Source organism: Macaca mulatta, chromosome 7 (genome assembly GCF_049350105.2).
Source record: "Macaca mulatta isolate MMU2019108-1 chromosome 7, T2T-MMU8v2.0, whole genome shotgun sequence".
Lineage (NCBI taxonomy): Eukaryota > Metazoa > Chordata > Mammalia > Primates > Cercopithecidae > Macaca > Macaca mulatta.
The window spans coordinates 6772332-6791642 of NC_133412.1; the positions used below are offsets into that span (position 1 = coordinate 6772332).

At 51.2% G+C, this 19311-nt stretch overlaps 1 protein-coding gene across 1 annotated transcript; it reads right to left on the reverse strand.

Moving 5' to 3' along the window:
- Nucleotides 1–4405: 4405 nt before the first annotated feature.
- Nucleotides 4406–13385, reverse strand: LOC721145 (uncharacterized). Its single transcript, XM_077938678.1, has 8 exons — nt 12953–13385; nt 11170–11298; nt 10033–10083; nt 9852–9945; nt 9650–9756; nt 8191–8249; nt 7720–7861; nt 4406–7396 (listed from the first exon to the last, which is right to left on the reverse strand). Exons 1-8 carry the CDS (start codon nt 13034–13036, stop codon nt 5129–5131), a joined length of 2934 nt encoding a protein of 977 aa, XP_077794804.1. The 5' UTR covers nt 13037–13385; the 3' UTR covers nt 4406–5128.
- Between the last annotated feature and the right edge of the window lie 5926 nt (nt 13386–19311).

Below are 19311 nucleotides of genomic sequence, written 5' to 3' on the forward strand. Positions count from 1 at the left end.
GTGCACCAGGAGCACGTTTCACAAGGTGCCCCATACTGCATCTGTTCAGACAGGCAGCGAGTTGGAAAGTGGATGCAGTAGCAGGGTGGTGGCTGCTCCCCATGGCCAGGAGTCCAGCCCAGCACCACCTGAGTCCACCTCTGTCCTGCTCAATTGGGTAATCCATGTTCTGGTCCCTCTGGTCCCACCCACAGAGGGAGGGCTTTGGGGTGACCAGGTGAGCTGGCCCTTGTGGGAGGATGTAACCGACTCCTGAGCCTGGCGAGCCAGGTAGCCTGGCACCAGCATCCCCACCCCCACCTCTCCAGCCCCCTCATTCCCTGATCCTCCCATCCGCCCCCTGCCCCAGCAGTTTCCTCTGCTCACGCTCATCTCTTTTCCTGCTCCCAGGCTCGCCTGGTCAGTGTCCTTCACTCTCCTCTGAGTCTCTCTCTTTCCAAGCCACCTCCACTCTACTTGACACATTCTCCGTTAAGACACCAGAGTACACAAGCTCAAGTCCCTGCACCTCACCTTTACTCCCAGCCATGGGAGGGAGATGACATGAAGAGCCAAACGCCACTTGGCAAGGGCTCTGGGGTATGCAGAGGGGCAGATCTGAGGCTGTGGAAGCTCCAGGGACTCCCTGCAGGAGGCTGCATTTCAGCTGGCTATTGAATGTGGCTCAGAGCTCACACCTCTCCTTGAAGCTCCAGACCAGGAGCCAGCTGCCAGCTGGACCCTCCATTTGGTGTCTCGGAGAAACTTTGCACTCTGTGGGTCTAACTCTGAACCCAGAAAATCTCCGCATCTCAGTCCTGTCTCTTCTTAGGGAAAGCCTATGACCCAGTTGTGCACCACACCCACATTTGAGTCAGGGGCTCCTGCCCCGCACTGTGAGCGCTCTGGATAAGCCAGTGCCGAGGGGGAAAGAGCTCTGAATGCCAAACCGTGAGTTTCAACTCCACCTCCAGCTCTGAGAGCTGTGGGCAGGGAAGGGCCCTAGTCCAGTGTGCTGTAGAAAGACCAGTCTGCCACTGTATGGCACATGGATGGCGGGGACAGAGTGCGGGTGGAGAGAACAGAAGGTGGACAGGGCAGGGGAGGCAGGGACATGGCTGTAGCTGTGGAGATGGGAGGACAGACAGGACTTGGTGGCCACTTGAATGAACCAAGGGAGGAGTCTGGAAGAGACACCCAGTTTTGTATCAGATGTGTGGAACAATGCTGTTCATTGATCGAGGGAGGAGGAGGAGGAAGAGGTGAGGCATGGGAGGAGGTAACTGAGCTCTGTCATGAATGTCATTTGAGGTTCCCAGGGAGCCCCAGGCCCGCCAGCGCCTTCACTGCTTGAGCCGGCCCTCGAGGTGCCTGTGCTCCCTGGCCCTCTCGGCTCCCGCTTTGTAGCTGTCAGCTGCAGTGGGGGACAGCTGCTCAAGGGTCCAGCATGTCTGTGTGTTTACCCAGGGGACTGCCGAATGGCCCATGCCGAGCAGAAGCTGATGGATGACCCTCTGAACAAAACCCATTACAACAACCTGATCCGCCCGGCCACCAGCTCCTCACAGCTCATCTCCATCGAGACGGAGCTCTCCCTGACCCAGTGCATCAGTTGGTAGGTGCAGAGGACACGTGTGGCTCAGGCTCAGGTGAAGAGGCAGCTCATGCCCAAGCCCCAGGCAATCAGTGTCCAGAGGAATGAAATGACTAGAGTTGACTTAGACTCACCAATACATGGCGGGGAGGCTGGAGGAGGGTCTATGAGGTTTGTAGGTGTCCAATATTTAATGCGGTCATGGTTTTGTTAAAGAAGAAACGAGGGTGGGAGCGGGGTCACCACTGGCTAGGCAGCCAATGGGCCTGCATAGACTCTGGTCCACTGAGTCTCCAGCACGACCATAAGCTTCTCCTCGTCATCCTCCCAGCCCCACCCTACTCTCTCCCCCAGCTTGCTCAGCAGGTGACCTTACCGGCTCCCTACTTGTTGGGGGAAATAAGAACCAGACTGGGGGAACTGATGGGTACAGAGGCCCAGGTGTAGGGGCAGGACCCCAGGCAGTGCAGCCCCAACTGATCCAGGTGGGTGAGGGTCTGGAGAGTGGGCATGGCTGCTGCAGGCATGGAAAGGAGGCGCAGATGGCGGCACTCCCAGGGACCACCGTCAGGGCTCCATATGTGGATGTGTGCAGAGGTGGGTGCTGAGGGAGGAGGTGCAGGGAATTTCTCATCTTCTCTCCACTGCCTCTGAGTTGGAGATGTCAGAGGGAGCCATGGCCCACTGTAAACTAACACAGTGTCCCCACCCACAGGGTTAGAACCCCTCCCCTGGAAGCGGCTCTGAGGGGAGCAGTCACATGTGGAGAGTGCAGGGCGCTGTCTCCAGCCAGGGGAAGGAGGACACCAAGGGGGTTGCCCCTCTTCTGGCCAGGTGGCTGCCTTCTGACACACCAGCCTCTCTCTAGCATGGTGGCCCCCACACACCCAGCCTGTCAAACCTACAGCCCTCAAGAAGGCTTTGGCCAAATTAATAAACAGCTCCGTCTCCCAGGAGGAAGCACAGCTGAAGGATGCGGAGGGCAGTAGAGTTTATGCTCCGCCCCCGCCCCTCCACAGTCAGACCAGAAAGAAGGGGGCTTTCAGCCAGGGTCACCCAGGCTGGGGTCTGAGTGTCACTGTCCAGCTATTGGCCTCTTGCTTAACAGGTGAGCCCAGCTGCTCCTGTGCAGCTGCCACCCCAGTGAGGGTGAACCAGCCAGCGAGTGACATTTCTGATAGTTGGGGTTACAGGAAAGATTAGGCTGTGGGCTGCTGGGCCAGGAAGGGGTGTTTATTTTCAGGGTTTACCTACTGACTTGACCAGGGAGCGTTATAGGTACAACCAGTTTAAAGATGGAAATTTTGAGAGAGCAGGCAGGGACTTAGTGCTGGGTAAGGCAAGCAGGCTTCTCAAAGCAGCTCTTTTGGGGAAGCCAGAATCCTGTACCAATGTCGTCAGCACGTTCATCAGCTGCTGGGGGAGTGCCGGACAGGGTTAAAGCACAGGAGAACTTTCTGGATGACAGGAATGTTCTATATCTTCAAAGGAGGTGGGATACATGGGTAATGCATTTATTAAAATTGATGAAAATATACACCAGATCTGTGCATTTCACTGAAGATAAATTATACCTCAATTTTAAAACATTTTTTAAAAGAGAGATGGGCCAGACGCAGTGGCTCACGCCTGTAATCCCAGCACTTTGGGAGGCCGAGGCGGGTAGATCACCTGAGTCAGGAGCTCGAGACCAGCCTGGAAAACATGGTTGAATCCTGTCTCTATTAAAAATACAAAAATTAGCCAGGCATGGGGACACAGGCCTGTAGTCCCAGCTACTCGGGAGGCTGAGGCAGGAGAATTGCTTGAACCCAGTAGGCAGAGGTTACAGTGAGCAGAGATCACGCCACTGTACTGGAGCCTGGGCAACAGAGCGAGACTCCATCTCAAAAGAAAAAAAAAAAGAAAAGACAGATGAAGGTTTTCAACTTTCACTAAAGGCAGAGTAGCTTGTTATAGATTAGCCTCCCCCCAAAAGCAGTTAGAGAAACTGCACAAAAATGTGCCCCCACCACCAAAAACAACTGTTTGAAGGTAATTGGAGACCTCAGTCAGGACTTGAATGACCAGGCCTAGGAGGTGACCCTGACAGTCTGTAGTGCTTTTCCCACATTATGTGATTGGTGAACAGTGGAGGGCTAAGAGGTTAAGAAACTGAGTCTGAAGTGGTGGTTAAGAGGCTGGAGAGCCTGGCTGAATGTTTGGCACTCACAGGGCTGAAATGACCTCATGAGAATTTGGGTCCCAGTAAGGAGATGGGACCTTGGTGGGAACCCTGGAAGGGTCACCCCTAGGAGTCCAAATGAATAAAAAATAGACCAGTCGTCACAAAAACTAAAGCCTGCTTTGAACCAGCTTAGTCCCAAACTATACGAAGGTGATCTGCGCTTACTCCAATTGTGTGCCATAAAGTCAAAGTCAGTACTCTCTGGAGGCAGATAAAAGTTTACTAACAACGCCATAAGACAAGACTAAATGAGAAAGAACAAGAAAAAAAAACAATACAAACATACAAGAAAAAACCAATAGAAACATACATGTAAGGAAGATAAGGAAGAAAGATTTTTTTTGTTTTTTTGTTTGTTTTGTTTTTTTGTTTTTTTTTTGGAGACGGAGTCTCGCTCTGTCACCCAGGCTTGAGTGCAGTGGCATGATCTCAACTCACTGCAACCTCTGCCTCCCAGGTTCGAGCGATTCTCCTGCCTCAGCCTCCCAAGTAGCTGGGATTACAGGCATGCACCCCCATGCCCGGCTAATTTTTGTATTGGCCAGGCTGGTCTGGAACTCCTGACCTCAGGTGGTCCATTCACCTCAGTCTCCCAAATTGCTGGGATTACAGGCATGAACCACTGTGCCTGACCAATATTTTGCCACAATTTAAAATAAATAATTTTTTTTTTTTTTTTTTTTTTCAGGTTTGGGCTCAGACTATATTCTAAACAGTCACATGGCAGCTGACTCTTCTCCAGGCCTTGCTGCCGGGTTTTACATGTTTATTGTTTTTGCCTTCTTGTCATGTGCTCGGTAGATGGCAGCTTCCAGGTGCTCCTAAGGGGCAAGAAAAGAGAGTGAGAAGGCACGGAGGCTGCCAGGTCATCCCCCTCAGGGCCTCACCCTCATCAACTCCCTCAACTGGGTCTCCTGCAACTATTGGGGGGCCACCTCGGCCACCGCTTTGCCCTGAGCTTCCTGCTGCTGCAGCTGGGCAGAGCCTCCTTCTCAGAGGCCAGCTGCTGATAGGCGGCCAGGTACTGCTGCAGGGGACCCAGGGAATGGTCTCGCTGCTGCTGCAGACTCTGAGCCTCTTGGCTCTTCAGCTCCACCTGCAGGATGGGCGTCAGGGTAGGCAGTGGCTGGCTTCCAGATTCTGGGCCCATAAACAGGGTGGCGAGGGCACAGTGGGGCTCTGTTATCTGTCCAGGCCCCTGGCCCCTGGCCCCTTCCTCCAGGCCTAAGTGACTGCCTCCCCAGCCTCAAATCTCACACCCTTCTTCCCACCATTGAAGCTGTACGCCACAGACTGGTGGAAAAGCAGAGGGAGCCAACCACCATCTGCTAAGTTGTGGTGAGGGCGTTCTGTATGATCTCCAGGGTTTGCAACCACCTCCGCCTGCTCCCCCAAAGCTCGGCCTTCCGCCCCAGCTCCCCCAGCCTCTCCTCCAGCTCCTGCAGCCTCACCTCCTGCTTCTGCATCTTCTCCTCCTGCTGCCACAGCCTCGTTTCCTGCTCCCGCATCTTCTCCTCCTGCCTCTGCATCTTCTCCTCCTTCTCCCGCATCTTCTCCTCCTGCCTCCGCATCTTCTCCTCCTGCTCACGTATCTTTTGCTCCTTCTCCCATATCATCTCCTCCTGCTCCCACATCTTCTTCTCCTGCTCCCGCACCATCTCCTCTTGCCTCCACATCTTCTCCTCCTGCTCCCTTAGCTTCTTCTCTTGCCTCCACATCTTTTCCTCCTGCTCCCACATCTTCTTCTCCTGCTCCCACAGCTTTTCTTCCTGCTCCCGCAGCATATCCTCCTTCTCCCCCAGCTTCTCCTCCTGCTCACACATCTTCTCCTCCTGCTCCCACAGCATATCCTCCTTCTTCCCCAGCTTCTCCTCCTGCTCACACATCTTCTCCTCCTGCTCCCGCATCACCTCATCCTGCTCCCGTATTATCTCCTTCTGCTCCCGTATCTTCTCCTCCTGCCTCCATATCTTCTCCCCCTGCTCCCGCCGCTTCTCCTCCTGCTCCCGTATCTTCTCCTCCTGGCTCCATATCTTCTCCTCCTGCTCCCGTAGCTTCTCCTCTTGCCTCCGCATCTTCTCCTCCTGCTCCTGCCTCCTCTTCTCCTGCTCCCATATATTCTCCTCCTGCTTGTGTATCTTATCCTCCTGCTCCCGTATCTTCTCCTCCTGATTGTGCATATTCTCCTTCTGCTCCTGTATCTTCTCCTCCTGCCTCCACATCTCCTGCTCCCGTATCTTCTCCTCCTGCTCCTGTATCTTCTCTTCCTGCTCACGCATCTTCTCCTCCTTCTCCTGTGTCTTCTCCTCCTGCTCATGCATCTTCTCCTCCTGCCTCCAAATCTTCTCCTCCTGCTCCTGCCTCTTCTTCTCCTGCTCTTTTATCTTCTTCTTCTGCTCCTGTATCTTCTCCTCCTGCTCATGCATCTTCTCCTCCTGCCTCCAAATCTTCTCCTCCTGCTCCTGCCTCCTCTTCTCCTGCTCTTTTATCTTCTTCTTCTGCTCCTGTATCTTCTCTTCCTGCTCGTGCATCTTCTCCTCCTGCTCCTGTATCTTCTCCTCCTGCCTCCACATCTTCTCTTCCTGCTCCTGCCTCTTCTTCTCCTGCTCCCGTATCTTCTCCTCCTGCTTGTGCATCTTCTCCTCCTGCTCCTGTATCTTCTCCTCCTGATTGTGCATCTTCTCCTCCTGCTCCCGTATCTTCTCCTCCTGCTCCTGTATCTTCTTCTCCTGCCTCCACATCTTCTCCTCCAGCTCCCGTATCTTCTTCTCCTGCCTGCACATCTTCTCCTCCTGCTCCGGTATCTTCTTCTCCTGCCTCCACATCTTCTCCTCCTGCTCCCGTATCTTCTTCTCCTGCCTCCACATCTTCTCCTCCTGCTCTTGCCTCTTCTTCTTCTGCTCTGGTATCTTCTCCTCCTGCTTGTGCATCTTCTTCTCCTGCTCCCTTATCTTCTCCTCCTGATCATGCATCTTCTCCTCCTGCTCCCGTATCTTCTCCTCTTGCCTCCAAATCTTCTCTTCCTGCTCCTGCCTCCTCTTCTCCTGCTCCCGTATCTTCTCCTCCTGCTCATGCATCTTCTCCTCCTGCTCATGCATCTTCTCCTGCCTCCACATCTTCTTCTCCTGCTCCTGACTCTTCTTCTCGTGCTCCCGTATCTTCTCCTCCTGCTCATGTATCTTCTCCTCCTGCTCCCATATCTTCTCCTCCTGCTCCCATATCTTCTCCTCCTGCCTCCACATCTTTTCCTCCTGCCCCCGCCTCTTCTCTTCCTGCTCCCGTATCTTCTCCTCCTGCTCCTTTATCTTCTCCTCCTGCTTCCACATCTCCTTCTCCTGCTCCTGCCTCTTCTCCTCCTGCTCCCGTATCTTCTCCTCCTGCTCTTGCTGCTTCTCCTCCTGCTCCCGTATCTTCTCCTCCTGCTCCCGTATCTTCTCTTCCTGCTCCTGTATCTTCTCTTCCTGCCTCCACATCTTCTCTTCCTGTTGCTGGTACAGGCGGTTCCACAACTCGTTCTCTTCCACCTGGGCTTGGAGCTTCGCGGACACACTCTGCAGCTCCTTACCCAGGTGGTCAGCCTCCTCCTGCAGCTGCTGCTGGAACAGTGAAAGTGTTGGTTTGAACCTCAGAAGGAAACAGACTCGGGATAGTCATATAAATGTAATCTATCAAACAATGGTTTTCACCCATGATCCTTTAAAATATATATTTTTAAGCCCTAACTCTGAGATTCTGATTCCCCAGGCAGGGCCCCACTTTGTAGATTTTTAGCACACTCTAGAGGATTCTATGGCGGGACCAGAACAAGGGCCCAAATTTTCTAGCTCTTGACTGGAGCCTCCCCATATCCTGCTTGATCCCTAGACCATGGTCCCAGCCGGACAGGGATCCCACAACCCCCGGGGCTGTAGCTGCTTGCCTGTGGCAGCAGGAGCTTGGCCTTCTCCAGCTTCCTTTCTAGCTCCTTTACATTGAGCTGGATCTCAGACTTCTCAGATTCTACAAGTCGAAGTTTTTCTTGTAGTTCGGCATTTTTCTCCTTCAGCTCATCATCGGTTATGCTACAACCAGAGGCAGTAGATAAAGGAATGAACGAAGAACAGAAAGGACTGCTTTGGTGATCAACCCTCTACTTTCACCCCACAACCACAGAACCGTGGCATTGGATGGGACCCCAGGAATTTAAAGCCCCAGGTGGCAGGCCAGAGAGAAGACATGAGTTGCCTGAGGCTACCCCATGAGTCAGTGGCACAGCCGGCACTAGAGCTTCCCTGTGCACACATGAAAACCTGTATGAGCCTCTCACCATGCTCACCTGTACCCCCACCTCCCAGCACACCCCCCACGCTAAAAGCCCCAAGACCTCCCATCCCACGATCCCCCATCCTACGTGTTCCTGTACAGTTCCAGACTCAGGACATCCCTCTCCTTTGTTAACTCCTCGATGTACTGCAAATAGAGAAAGGTGAAGTCAGGATAGAGCAGGCAGAGGAGCGGCTGGCCGACCAGGAACAACAGCCACCGTGACCACTCCACACACCACTCCCCACTCCCAGTCACACCTGACATGCTCTCAAGGCACTTCCAAGCCCAGGGTCTCCTTTGGTTTTCTTTTTTGTTTTGTTTTATTTCTTTCCTTCTTACTTTTTCTTTTTCTTCAGGAAGATTTTCACTCTTGTTTCCCTGACTGGAGTGCAATGGCGCAATCTCAGCTCACCACAACCTCCGCCTCCCGGGTTCAAGCAATTCTCCTGCCTCAGCCTCCCGATTAGCTGGGATTATAGGCATGTGCCACCACACCCGGCTAACTTTGTATTTTTAGTAGAGATGGGGTTTCTCCATGTCCGTCAGTCTAGTCTTGAACTCGCAACCTCAGGTGATCCGCCAGCCTCGGCCTCGCAAAGTGCTGGCATTACAGGCATGAGCCAGAGCACCAGGCCCTCATTTGTCTTTCAAAGAACTCAGTAAAGGTGGAAGGGACAGGGAAAGAGACTGAATTCATAGCTGGCTAGCAGGGGCCCAGAGACATCAGATGGTATTGCTATTGTTCTTACTGTTACTACTACCACTGGTGGAACCTTTACTGACTGCTTCACCAGGCACTGCACTAACAATCCCATTTCATCCTCACAACCTCCATAGGACACGGTTACCATTATTACCTCTATCGTATAGATGAAAAACATGGGGTATTAAGGGTTAAGTGCTTGACTAAGATCACGTAGAGCTGGGATTTCAACACCCAGGTATATCGGATTCTCTAAGCCCATTCTTTCCCTGGGGGTAGGGGCAAAGATAAGGAGGAGGAAATTAATCATTTGTTGACATTTTGAAAGGATGATACGTTCGAATCGTCCAAAACTCAGAAAGTACAGAAGGGAATTATCTCCCCCCAACACTGTTCCTCTCTCCTGAGATGTTTATGATCCTTACAAACATGTTTATTGTATGTTCCCATAATACACACACACACACACACACACACACACACAGAGGCTCCCTCTCTCAACACAAATAATAACATACTCAAGCTACTCTTCTGTACCTTTATGGTACCAGTATCCTAACCGCCACTTGGGACTTGGCCAAGGCCACAGTCAAATATGGGCAGGGCGGGCACTTGGCCTGTGAGCTCTATGTCCAGTGCTCACTCCCCACAGCGCCCCCCAACTCACCCACAGCAGCTGACTCAGCCCCTCTCAGCCTCTAACCACCACACACAAAAGCAGCAAGAAATGGCCATGCTGTCTTCTGGGCAGGACACTCCATCCTGCAGAAGGGACTTTTAGGCTCACTCCTCCATCTGTGAAGCCAGGCTCCCAGGGGATGGGGCAGGGGGTTGGACTCACCCTGTCAGCCTTCTTCTTCTGTGTAGCGACAGCAGAGAGATCCCACTCTAAATCTCTTGCAAAATTCCATGAATCATGCAGGCGGCCGACCAGATGCCTGCACTCTCCTGGAATGAGAGACATTCAGATGCGGCCCAAAGGACTCCCCATAAAGGCCTGTCAAAGTGCCAGGTTGAAGGATGATGGGGTACCAGATTCCCACCTTGCAACTGCTGGACAGCACGCTGGCTGCAATAGAGTGCCGTCTGAAGCTCAGTTTTCTCACATGTAAGGATTCGTATGGTATGAACCTGGGCCTTTGGGGAAAAAAAAAGCAAGTGCTGAAAGAGAAGCAAAGAAACCTTCTCCAGAGGACAGGAGGGAACTTCACACCGTCCACTCACCTCTAGCTCCCTCCTTAGGGCATCCTGATGTTGGTGGCTTGCCTTCTTTTCCTATAGAAAGAGGAAGACAGAGCTCTTACTAGGGGGAGGCAGAGATGGCACAGCAAGAGACATGCCCCCAGAACGGCACCACTGCCCCAGGACAGGCCCACCCATGGGACCAGGTTATCAGGGACCCTGTGGGGACAGGGTGGGATCCGGGGGGTGAGCCTTCTTCCCCAGGCTGGGAGTGGGTGAGACGAGACTGGGGCCTCTACGGCTGAGTGTCCTCCAAACCCAGCAGTCATGTGAGCAAACAAAGAAATCACGTTACTTCTTCCAGCTGAGCTCGGTTCTGTTGTTTCTGTGGGGAGAGTCAAAGGAAGGTGACTGAGGGTGGCCCCTTCAACTCTATTCCCCAGGCCAGGAAGCAGTAGGCAGGGGCCAGGGATGGATTTTAAAGGTAGTTCTCAGACCCAATGGGAACACGAACTGGTAAACTCTCTTCAACTCCCAAAGTAAAAGGACTTGAGTCTTTGTTGGTTTGTGCCCACAGCCACAGAACTCAAAGTCTGAAACTAGATTCTCTCGAAAAGACAGTCAGAGAAACCTTCAGAGATGGAGTGTGAGAAGAGCCCACGCTTCTGCCAGCTTGTGATTTAGAAAGGTGCATTCATTCAACAAACACTGACTGAGCACATACGGGCCAGGGACAGTTCTTCACAGCGCGGATATAGGACAGGAAAGGCAGATAGGAACCCTCGGTCCCGAGGTTTCCATTCCAGTGGGCCTTTAACTCTCGGACTCTCAGAGCTAACAGACACCTCCGATACTCTCTGACTCTACCCCAGGAAACGCAAGCCCGAGAGAGAGTTTATAGCAGGCTGTGGACTAGGGATTAACATAAAAACAACAATGATAAATCTCATTTAAACTTCACCAATGTAGGTAAAACCACACCACTCTTATTTTACAGATGTGAGAAGAGAGGCCCAAAGAGCTCAAGGAATTTGCCCTCTATCATATCCCCAGCAGATGGAGAGGATTCAAACCCAGAATTCTTAAGCAGTGCCTGGGAGTTCTTCCACAATCTTAACAATTACCCTCCACCACCCCTTGGGCCCTGAGTTCCCAGGAGCCTGGCCAGCCAAGACTCACAGCCTCAGGTGAGTGGCAACCTCCAGAAGTGGTTGTCTCAGGGTTAGCACCATTATTTATGTTCTTCTTTTTGGTGTCGCTTGCTTCTGTACCAACACTAGGGTTGGCCTGGGGATGGTAGTCTCTCAACTGTGGAAAGGAAGAGCAGTGATATTCATGAGAACTACAAGCTCCTACAGTCACATCCTGCTTTACAGTTTCTACAAAATACTCTTCTGCACCATCTGATTTAATGCCACCAACAACTGTAGGAAGTGTTGTCACAATCAGTGACCGAGAGGGATTGATACCATGGCTGAACAGAAGCCACTAATGGAACTGAAACTCAGTCTTCTGACTCTGAGCTCTGGGATTTTGCCACAAGTCAGCAGCTGCCAGGGACCAAAACCAGGGGCAAAGGCAGAAAAGCAAATATTACATAGGCAGGAACTGTACACCGTGTGGTTTAGAGTCATACACCCTCACACGTCTGTTAGTGTGAAGAAGTGCACCACTACCTCTCAAACTTTTATATTAATGTATGCTCATGGCAGAAGGCAGCCTTTCTGTGAAACCTGGGAACTTAACACAAAGAGGACAACCCAACCCTCATTTCAGAGAGAAGTCTTGTATATTCTTATAAATTTGTGTGACTGTCACCCCTAAGTACATTAATGTTTTGTCTCTCAGTAGACTCAAAGGAAACTGATGCTTCAGAAAGATGCCCCATATTTATCCTGTGGCACTCAAAGTACCCCAGGTGGAGATGAGATGAGGAAGATTCAAGCTGTCAAGTTCAGTTTCCCAAGATCTGTTCCACAGAAGATAGGCAGATCTCACTGCAGAAACCACTGACTGAGGGGCACTCTGGTCCCAGAACAATGGAGAATTCAAATCTGAGGTGGAGAACTCAGAAACAATGTTCGAGTCTCTCTGGAGAGTAGAAGCCTGGGAGAAAATCAAACTAAACCCATTCTCCCATTGCCACCCAGAACACCGTCAATGTGTTGAGCTCATGGGGGAGGTGAAGGCTTTTCACACTGTCAACGTCTGTGTTAAGGAAGTAAGGCAGCCTGAAACCTCTCTCTCCTACGTCCCACAGTCCCCAATCTCCTTCCAGCTGGAAACCTGTGCTACAACCAGAGGAACCAGAAATGGGCAAGAACACTTAGGGGACTGGGTCCTAAGACCAAAGACCGGTCTCGTGGCAGTAATGACAGTTCCTAGAGGGACTGCGACATCACTACATTCCACTCCTCGGTGGAGTGGTGGGGGGGACACAGGAGTGCAATGCCCAAGTTGCCGCTTTGAGATTGGGGAGTGGGGGTCACAGGATTGGGACCCAGGTCCTTGGAGATGCAAGCCCAAAGAGCCCAGGGAGGTCAGGCTTTGGGTGGCGGGAGGTGAGGGCCGAGTATGGAGCGGGGAGCCCCAGGAGTCACCTGTCCAAAGTGACCAGGGGACAACCGGTGAGGGCAGGTTCTAGGGCACCCAGGTCCTTGGAGACGTGAGCCCAAAGAGCCCAAGAAGGTCGGGTTTGGGGTAGCAGGAGGTAAGGGCAGAGTATGGAGTGGGAAGCCCTGGGAGTCACCAGCTCAAAGTCACCCTGGGGTGGCTGGTGAGGACAGGGGCAGGACTCACGAGGGGGTTGGGCTGGCTCACAAGATTTTGGTGTGGGGAGCCCAGGGGCACTGGGGGGTTCCCAGCCTGGTGTGCCTCAGCAGTGGCACAGACTCTGGCAGCAGCTTGACTGTCAGAGGGCGCCTGGGGCTGGGTTGGGGTGCCACAACCTGGTGCCTTTTACCTTTTCCTTGGCCTTGGCCAATTTGATCGGTCGGGTTTCTTCGGACATCATGGGATGGGTAGGGCGGTGGGGTTGGGGCCACATCAGCACAATCCAGGCGAGGACAACTATACACCTCCAGTCACCTACCAGGTAGCTGTGTGACTGAGCCAGAGGAGGCCTAACCAGGGCCACACTAGAATGCAGAATGGGGCGTGGCCTTAATGCTTCAAGCCTATTGGTCAATGAGAAAGATGCAAGGGAAAGGAGGCGTGGCCAGACAGCAGCCTGTCCTGAAGAACCTGTGATGTCACAAGGAAAGCCGCCATGTAACCGCTGTCCCCGCCCACTCCAGGAGAGGGGCGGGGCTGGCTTTCACTTTAAAGACTTTAAAACTGGATTACCTCAATTGAGGTACAAATCCTATGAAAATGGAAATTTTATAGTGTGCTTGATGATTGATAAAGCAGACTATATTATCCAACATTCCACTAAGATAAATAATCACAATGATTTCTCTTTTTTGGAAAACCTTTCTCTTATTCTCCTACATTATTGTTAAGGGTTTTTTGTTTTTCTAAAAATACAAAACAAAAAAACAAAAAAGAAAACAAGAAACATGTCTAATATCTTTAAAAACATAAAGCTTGTGAGCCAGGTGTGGTGGCTCACGCCTGTAATCCCAGCACTTTGGGATGCTGGGGTGGGTGGGTCACCTGAGTTCAGGAGTTCAAAATCAGCTTGGCTAACATGATGAAACCCTGTCTCTATTAAAAGTACAAAACTAGCTGGGCATGGTGGCAGGTGTCTGTAATCCCAGCTACTTGGGAGGCTGAGGCAGGAGAATCCCTTGAACCTGGGAGGCAGAGGTTGCAGTGAGCCAAAATCATGCCACTGCACTTCAGCCTGGGCCACAGAACAAGACTCTGTTTCTAAAAACATACACACACAGACACACACACAGACACACACACACACACACACACACGGAAAGCTTTCCATTTAATAAGCACTCAAAGTTCTTTACAAGTTTAAAACAAATACAGGACCCTCTAAAGTAAGGCTAAATGCTAAGTGATGGGGGAGAGAAAAAGGACATAAATAACTCCTACTCTCATGAGGTTAATCACTAAATCCTATTTTTCTAGAATCACCTGGCCTCTCTAAGCCCTGAAAATGAAACTGAATTTCTCACTTGATACTTGGCTATGACTTGCAATCATGAAAACCAAGAGTTGTGTTCTGTCACTGTGTAGTGCTTGTTACCTGGGATCAAGGATTGACTTTTTCATGATTTGCTCCATTATCTGTGTGCTTCTTATCCCAGACCAAATTAAGCTTTTTTCTAAAGTTCTACAATTTACAGTTAGTAGATAAGAGTGCTTTTCAAAAATATAGTCTCTGAACCAGGAGCACTTGGGAATGTCTTATAGATGTAAATTCTCAGGCCCCTCCCTAGACTTGATGAATCAGAAACTCTGGAGTAGGGACCAGCAATCTGTGCTGCAATAAGCCCTCCAGGTGTTCAGGAACCGCTGGCACACAGCAGGTAGAAAAATGTGTTTCCTTCTGTAGGTCCAAAGCCAGGGATACTATATGTTCTGTCTCGATACGAAGCAATGACATGCAATTAAAAGACATAAATCTTTTTCCTACTTCCACCCTCCAGGCAATGTGTTTTATTTTTACAAGTTCAAATAGAAAGCGAATGGCAATCAGAGATTTCATCTAAAAAGTATGTTTACAAGTATCAGTTCTCATCCAGCCTGATCTCATCTAGTACCATTTATATCCTCTTATATGTAATATTGTAGAAAAGGATCTTCACAATGTAAGACTCGGGCACACTAGAAGTTCTATGATAAAAGACCAACTAGATCTGAATGTCCAAACTTCCTAGAGAAGAAAAGTGGAATCACTCGATCTCCTGACCTCGTCCTCCACCCCCCTTGGCCTCCCAAAGTGCTGGGATTACAGGCATGAGCCACGGCGCGTGGCCTTACTTTGTTTCGTGGAGTGCCTTTTGGTAAGGGTGCCCAGGAGGAGGATGTCTGTGGAGATGGGCAGGTGCCCTCCCTGCTGTGCAACTGGCTGATGTCCTGGCCCAGGGCTCTGCCCAGGACTGCCGTGTGCGCTTTTTGCAGTTCCCTTGGCGGTGGGTGAGCCCAGTTCTCTCCACCAGCTGAGGCCCAGGCTGCAGTGGTGCTGGCCAGAGAGAACGGAGTTAGCAGCCCGGGACCGGCGGCAATCCACAGCAGGAGTCAGAGCCTGATTTTCCCATCTGGGGAGTGAGACGGTGGATCTCGTGGTTTTCAAGGATTCATCCAGCTCTGTTTTCCTGGGCCAAGGGTTTGTCCCAAGACCTGTGGCTGATGCCCTGGGCTCCAGCCTCTCTATCCAAGGGAGCAGGGCTGAGCAGAAGTCGGCCTCCACATGCCTGGCTTTTCATCCCCATCCTGAGCTGCCTGTCTCTGGCTTCCCCATCAGTGCTGGTGCCCCTTGAGGAGAAGCCTCCCAGAGGAAGAGTTGGCCAAAAGGGGTGTTTATGTGTGACTTGGAAGGCAGAAGGAAAGAGCCAGCAGTTGCTGTCTGGAGGCGGCCGTGGCTGTCCAGCGTCACTGGCCAGGTCGAGGTCCATTCTGCCTGTACACAGCAAATCTATCACTGTGACACGGGTTTTGCAAAAGAAAAAAGATAGATTCACAAGACCGCCAAGTGAGGAGGTGGGAGAACAGCGCTCAAATCCTTATCTCCCTGGAGATAAGGCTGAGGGCTGTTTCTAGGTTAGGGAAGTGTGATGGTCTAAAATGTGGGGGGAGGTGATTGGCAGTGGGGAAAAATGAAGTAACAGGTTCATTTTGTGCAAGTGTTATCAGGCAGGTGGCCGAAATCAGTGGCTCATGCCTGTAATCCCAACACTTTGGGAGGCAAAGGCGGGCAGATCACCTGAGATCAGGAGTGTGAGACCAGCCTGGCCAACATGGTGAAACCCCGTCTCTATTAAAAATACAAAAATTAGTCTGGACACGATAGCTCATGCCTGTAATCCCAGCACTTTGGGAGGCCGAGGCAGGTGAATCAGGAGGTCAGGAGATCGAGACCATCCTGGCTAAAACAGTGAAACCCCATCTCTACTAAAAAAAAAAAAAAAAATACAAAAAATTAGCCAGGCACGGTGGTGGGCACCTACAGTCCCAGCTACTCGGGAAGCTGAGGCAGGAGAATGGTGCGAACCCACGAGGCAGAGCTTGCAGTGAGCTGAGATCGCGCCATTGCACTCCAGCCTGGGCGACCGAGCCAGACTGTCCAAAAAAAACCCAAAAAGCCTGGGTGCGGTGGCTCATGCCTGTAATCTCAGCACTTTGGGAGGCCAAGGCTGGCTCATCACCTGAGGTTGGGAGGTCGAGACCTGCCTGACAAACATGGAGAAACCCCATCCCTACTAAAAATACAAAATTAGCCAGGCGTGGTGGTGCATGACTGTAATCCCAGCTAGTTGGGAGGCTGAGGCAGGAGAATCGCTTGAACCCAGGAGGCGGAGGTTGCGGTGAACTGAGTCACACCATTGCACTCCAGCCTGGGCAACAAGAGCCAAACTCCATCTCAAACAACCAACCAACCGAACGAAAAACAAAACAAAAGAAAAAACACAGTGTAACAAGTTATTTTAAAGTCACTGTTCAGGGACCAGCTTGCCCGTCCTGTGCCTTTAGAGGGAAGCTCCCACCCACTGTTCTTCAGTTTTATATCTTAAGTACAGGAGTCAGCAAACTAGGCCTATGTACCACAGCTGGCACCCAGCCTTTATTTATTTTTTGAGATGGAGTCTCTCTCTGTCCCCCAGGTTGCAGTGGAGTGGCACGATCTCTGCTCACTGCAACCTCTGCTTCCTGGGTTCAAGCAATTCTCCTGACTCAGCCTCTGGAGTAGCTGGGATGACAGGTGCATGCCACCACACCTAGCTAATTTTTGTATTTTTGGTAGAGATGGGCGTTGGCCTCTCAAAGTGCTGGGATTACAGGCATGAGCCATGATGCCTGACCCAGCCTTTTTGAAAATGAAGGTTTTGGCCAGCACGGTGGCTCACGTCTGTAATCCCAGCACTTTGGGAGGCCAAGGCAGGCGGATAACCTGAGGTCAGGAGTTCGAACCCAGCCTGGCCAACAAGATGAAACCCCGTCTCTACCAAAAATACAAAAATTAGCCAGGAGTGATGGCATGCATATGTAATGCCAGCTACTTGGGAGCCTGAGGCAGGAGAATCACTTGAACCCAGGAGGCAGAGGTCGCAGTGAGCCGAGATCACCCGATTGCACTCCATCCAGCCTTGGCAACAAGAGCGAAACTCCATCCCAACAAAATAAAAAATAAAAAATGATGTCCTTTTTTGCATCTCAACCCTTTTTTTTTTTGGTTTTTTTTTTTGTTTTTTTTTTTTTTTGAGACGGAGTCTCGCTCTGTCACCCAGGCTGGAGTGCAGTGGCCGGATCTCAGCTCACTGCAAGCTCCGCCTCCTGGGTTCACGCCATTCTCCTGCCTCAGCCTCCCGAGTAGCTGGGACTACAGGCGCCTGCCACCTCGCCCGGCTAAGATTTTGTATTTTTAGTAGAGACGGGGTTTCACTGTGTTACCCAGGATGGTCTCGATCTCCTGACCTCGTGATCCGCCCGTCTCGGCCTCCCAAAGTGCTGGGATTACAGGCTTGAGCCACCGCGCCCGGCCATCTCAACCCTTTTTTATTTTTTTTATTTTGAGACAGGGTCTCACTGTGTTGCCCAGGTTGGAGAACAGGAGCCTGATGTTAGCTCACTGCAGCTGCAGCCTCGACCTCCCCAGCGCACATGATCCTCCCCCCTCAGCCTTCCAAACAGCTGGGACCACAGGTGGGCACCACCATGCCCGCCTAATTTTTGTATTTTTTGTAGAAATGGGATTATGCCATGTTGCCCAGGCTGATCTTGACTTCAGGGCTCAAGTAATCTCTCTGCCTCCACCTCCCGAAGTGCTGGGATTACAGGCGTGAGCCACCATGCCCAGCCCTGCTTTAAATTAAAGTGTATTTCACTTGATATTAGTACAGCCACTTCGGCGGTTTTTTGCTTACTATTTAAAGGTTGTATCTTTGTATCCTTTTACTTTCAATCTGTTCATTTTAATTTAAAATGTTTATCTTGTAGATAGCACATTGATGGATCATATTTTCTTTTTTAATCCTTTCAGCCAGTCGGCTTTTCTTTTTTTGTGAGACAGAGTTTTGCTCGTCACCCAGGCTGGAGTGCAATGGTGTGATCTCAGCTCACTGCAACCTCTGCCTCCTGGGTTCAAGCGATTCCACAGCCTCAGCCTCCTGAGTAGTTGGGATTACAGGCGCCTGAAACCATGCCTGGCTAATTTTCGTATTTTTAATAGAGACGGGGGTTTCTTCATGTTGCTCAGGCTGGTCTTGAACTCCTGAACTCAGGTGATCCACCACCTCAGCCTCCCAAAGTGCTGAGATTACAGGCGTAAGCCACCGCACCCGGCCAAAGTGAATTTTTTTTCTCAGAAAATCTATTCCATTCTTTTTCCAGAAACCAAGTTTGTACAACTAAAATAAATATTTATACTCTACTTTTTTTGTTCTGAGGTCTAACTGAGTTTTAATAGAATTTCATCTTTACATGTTTAGAAAAATTAGAAAATACAGATAAACCATAACTAAGTAAATAATAACATCTTTTCCTTCTGTTCAAAGTTCATTACTATTAGCCGAGTGCAGTGGCTCACACTTGTAATCCCAGCATTTTGGGAGACAGAGGCGACGGATCACTTGAGCCTAGGAGTTCGACACCAGCCTGGGCAACATGGCAAACCCCGGTCTCTACAAAAACTACAAAAATTAGCTAGGCGTGGTTGCTTGTGCCTGCAGTCCTAGCTACTGGCAAGGCTGAGGTTGAGAACCACGTGAACCCGGTAAGTCAAGGCTGCAGTGGTGCAGCCTCTGTCCCCTAGGCTGGAGTGCAGTGGTGCAATCTTGGCTCACTGCAATCTCCGCCTCCCAGGTTCAAGCAATCCTCCTGCCTCAGCCTCCCAAGTAGCCGGGATTACAGGCACGCACCACCACACCTGGCTAATTTTTGTATTTTTAGTAGAAAGGAGGTCTCACCATGTTGGCCAGGCTGATCTTGAACTCCTGACCTCAAATAATCCACCTGCCTCGGCCTCCCAAAGTGCTGGGATTACAGGCGGGACCACCATGCCCTTTTTCCTTCTTAGAGGCAGGATGTCACTCTGTCGCCCAGGCTGGAGTGCAGTGGCATGATCTCAGCTCACTGTAGCATTGACCTCCCAGGCTGAGGCGATTCTCCTGCCTCAGCCTCCCGAGCAGCTGGGATCACAGG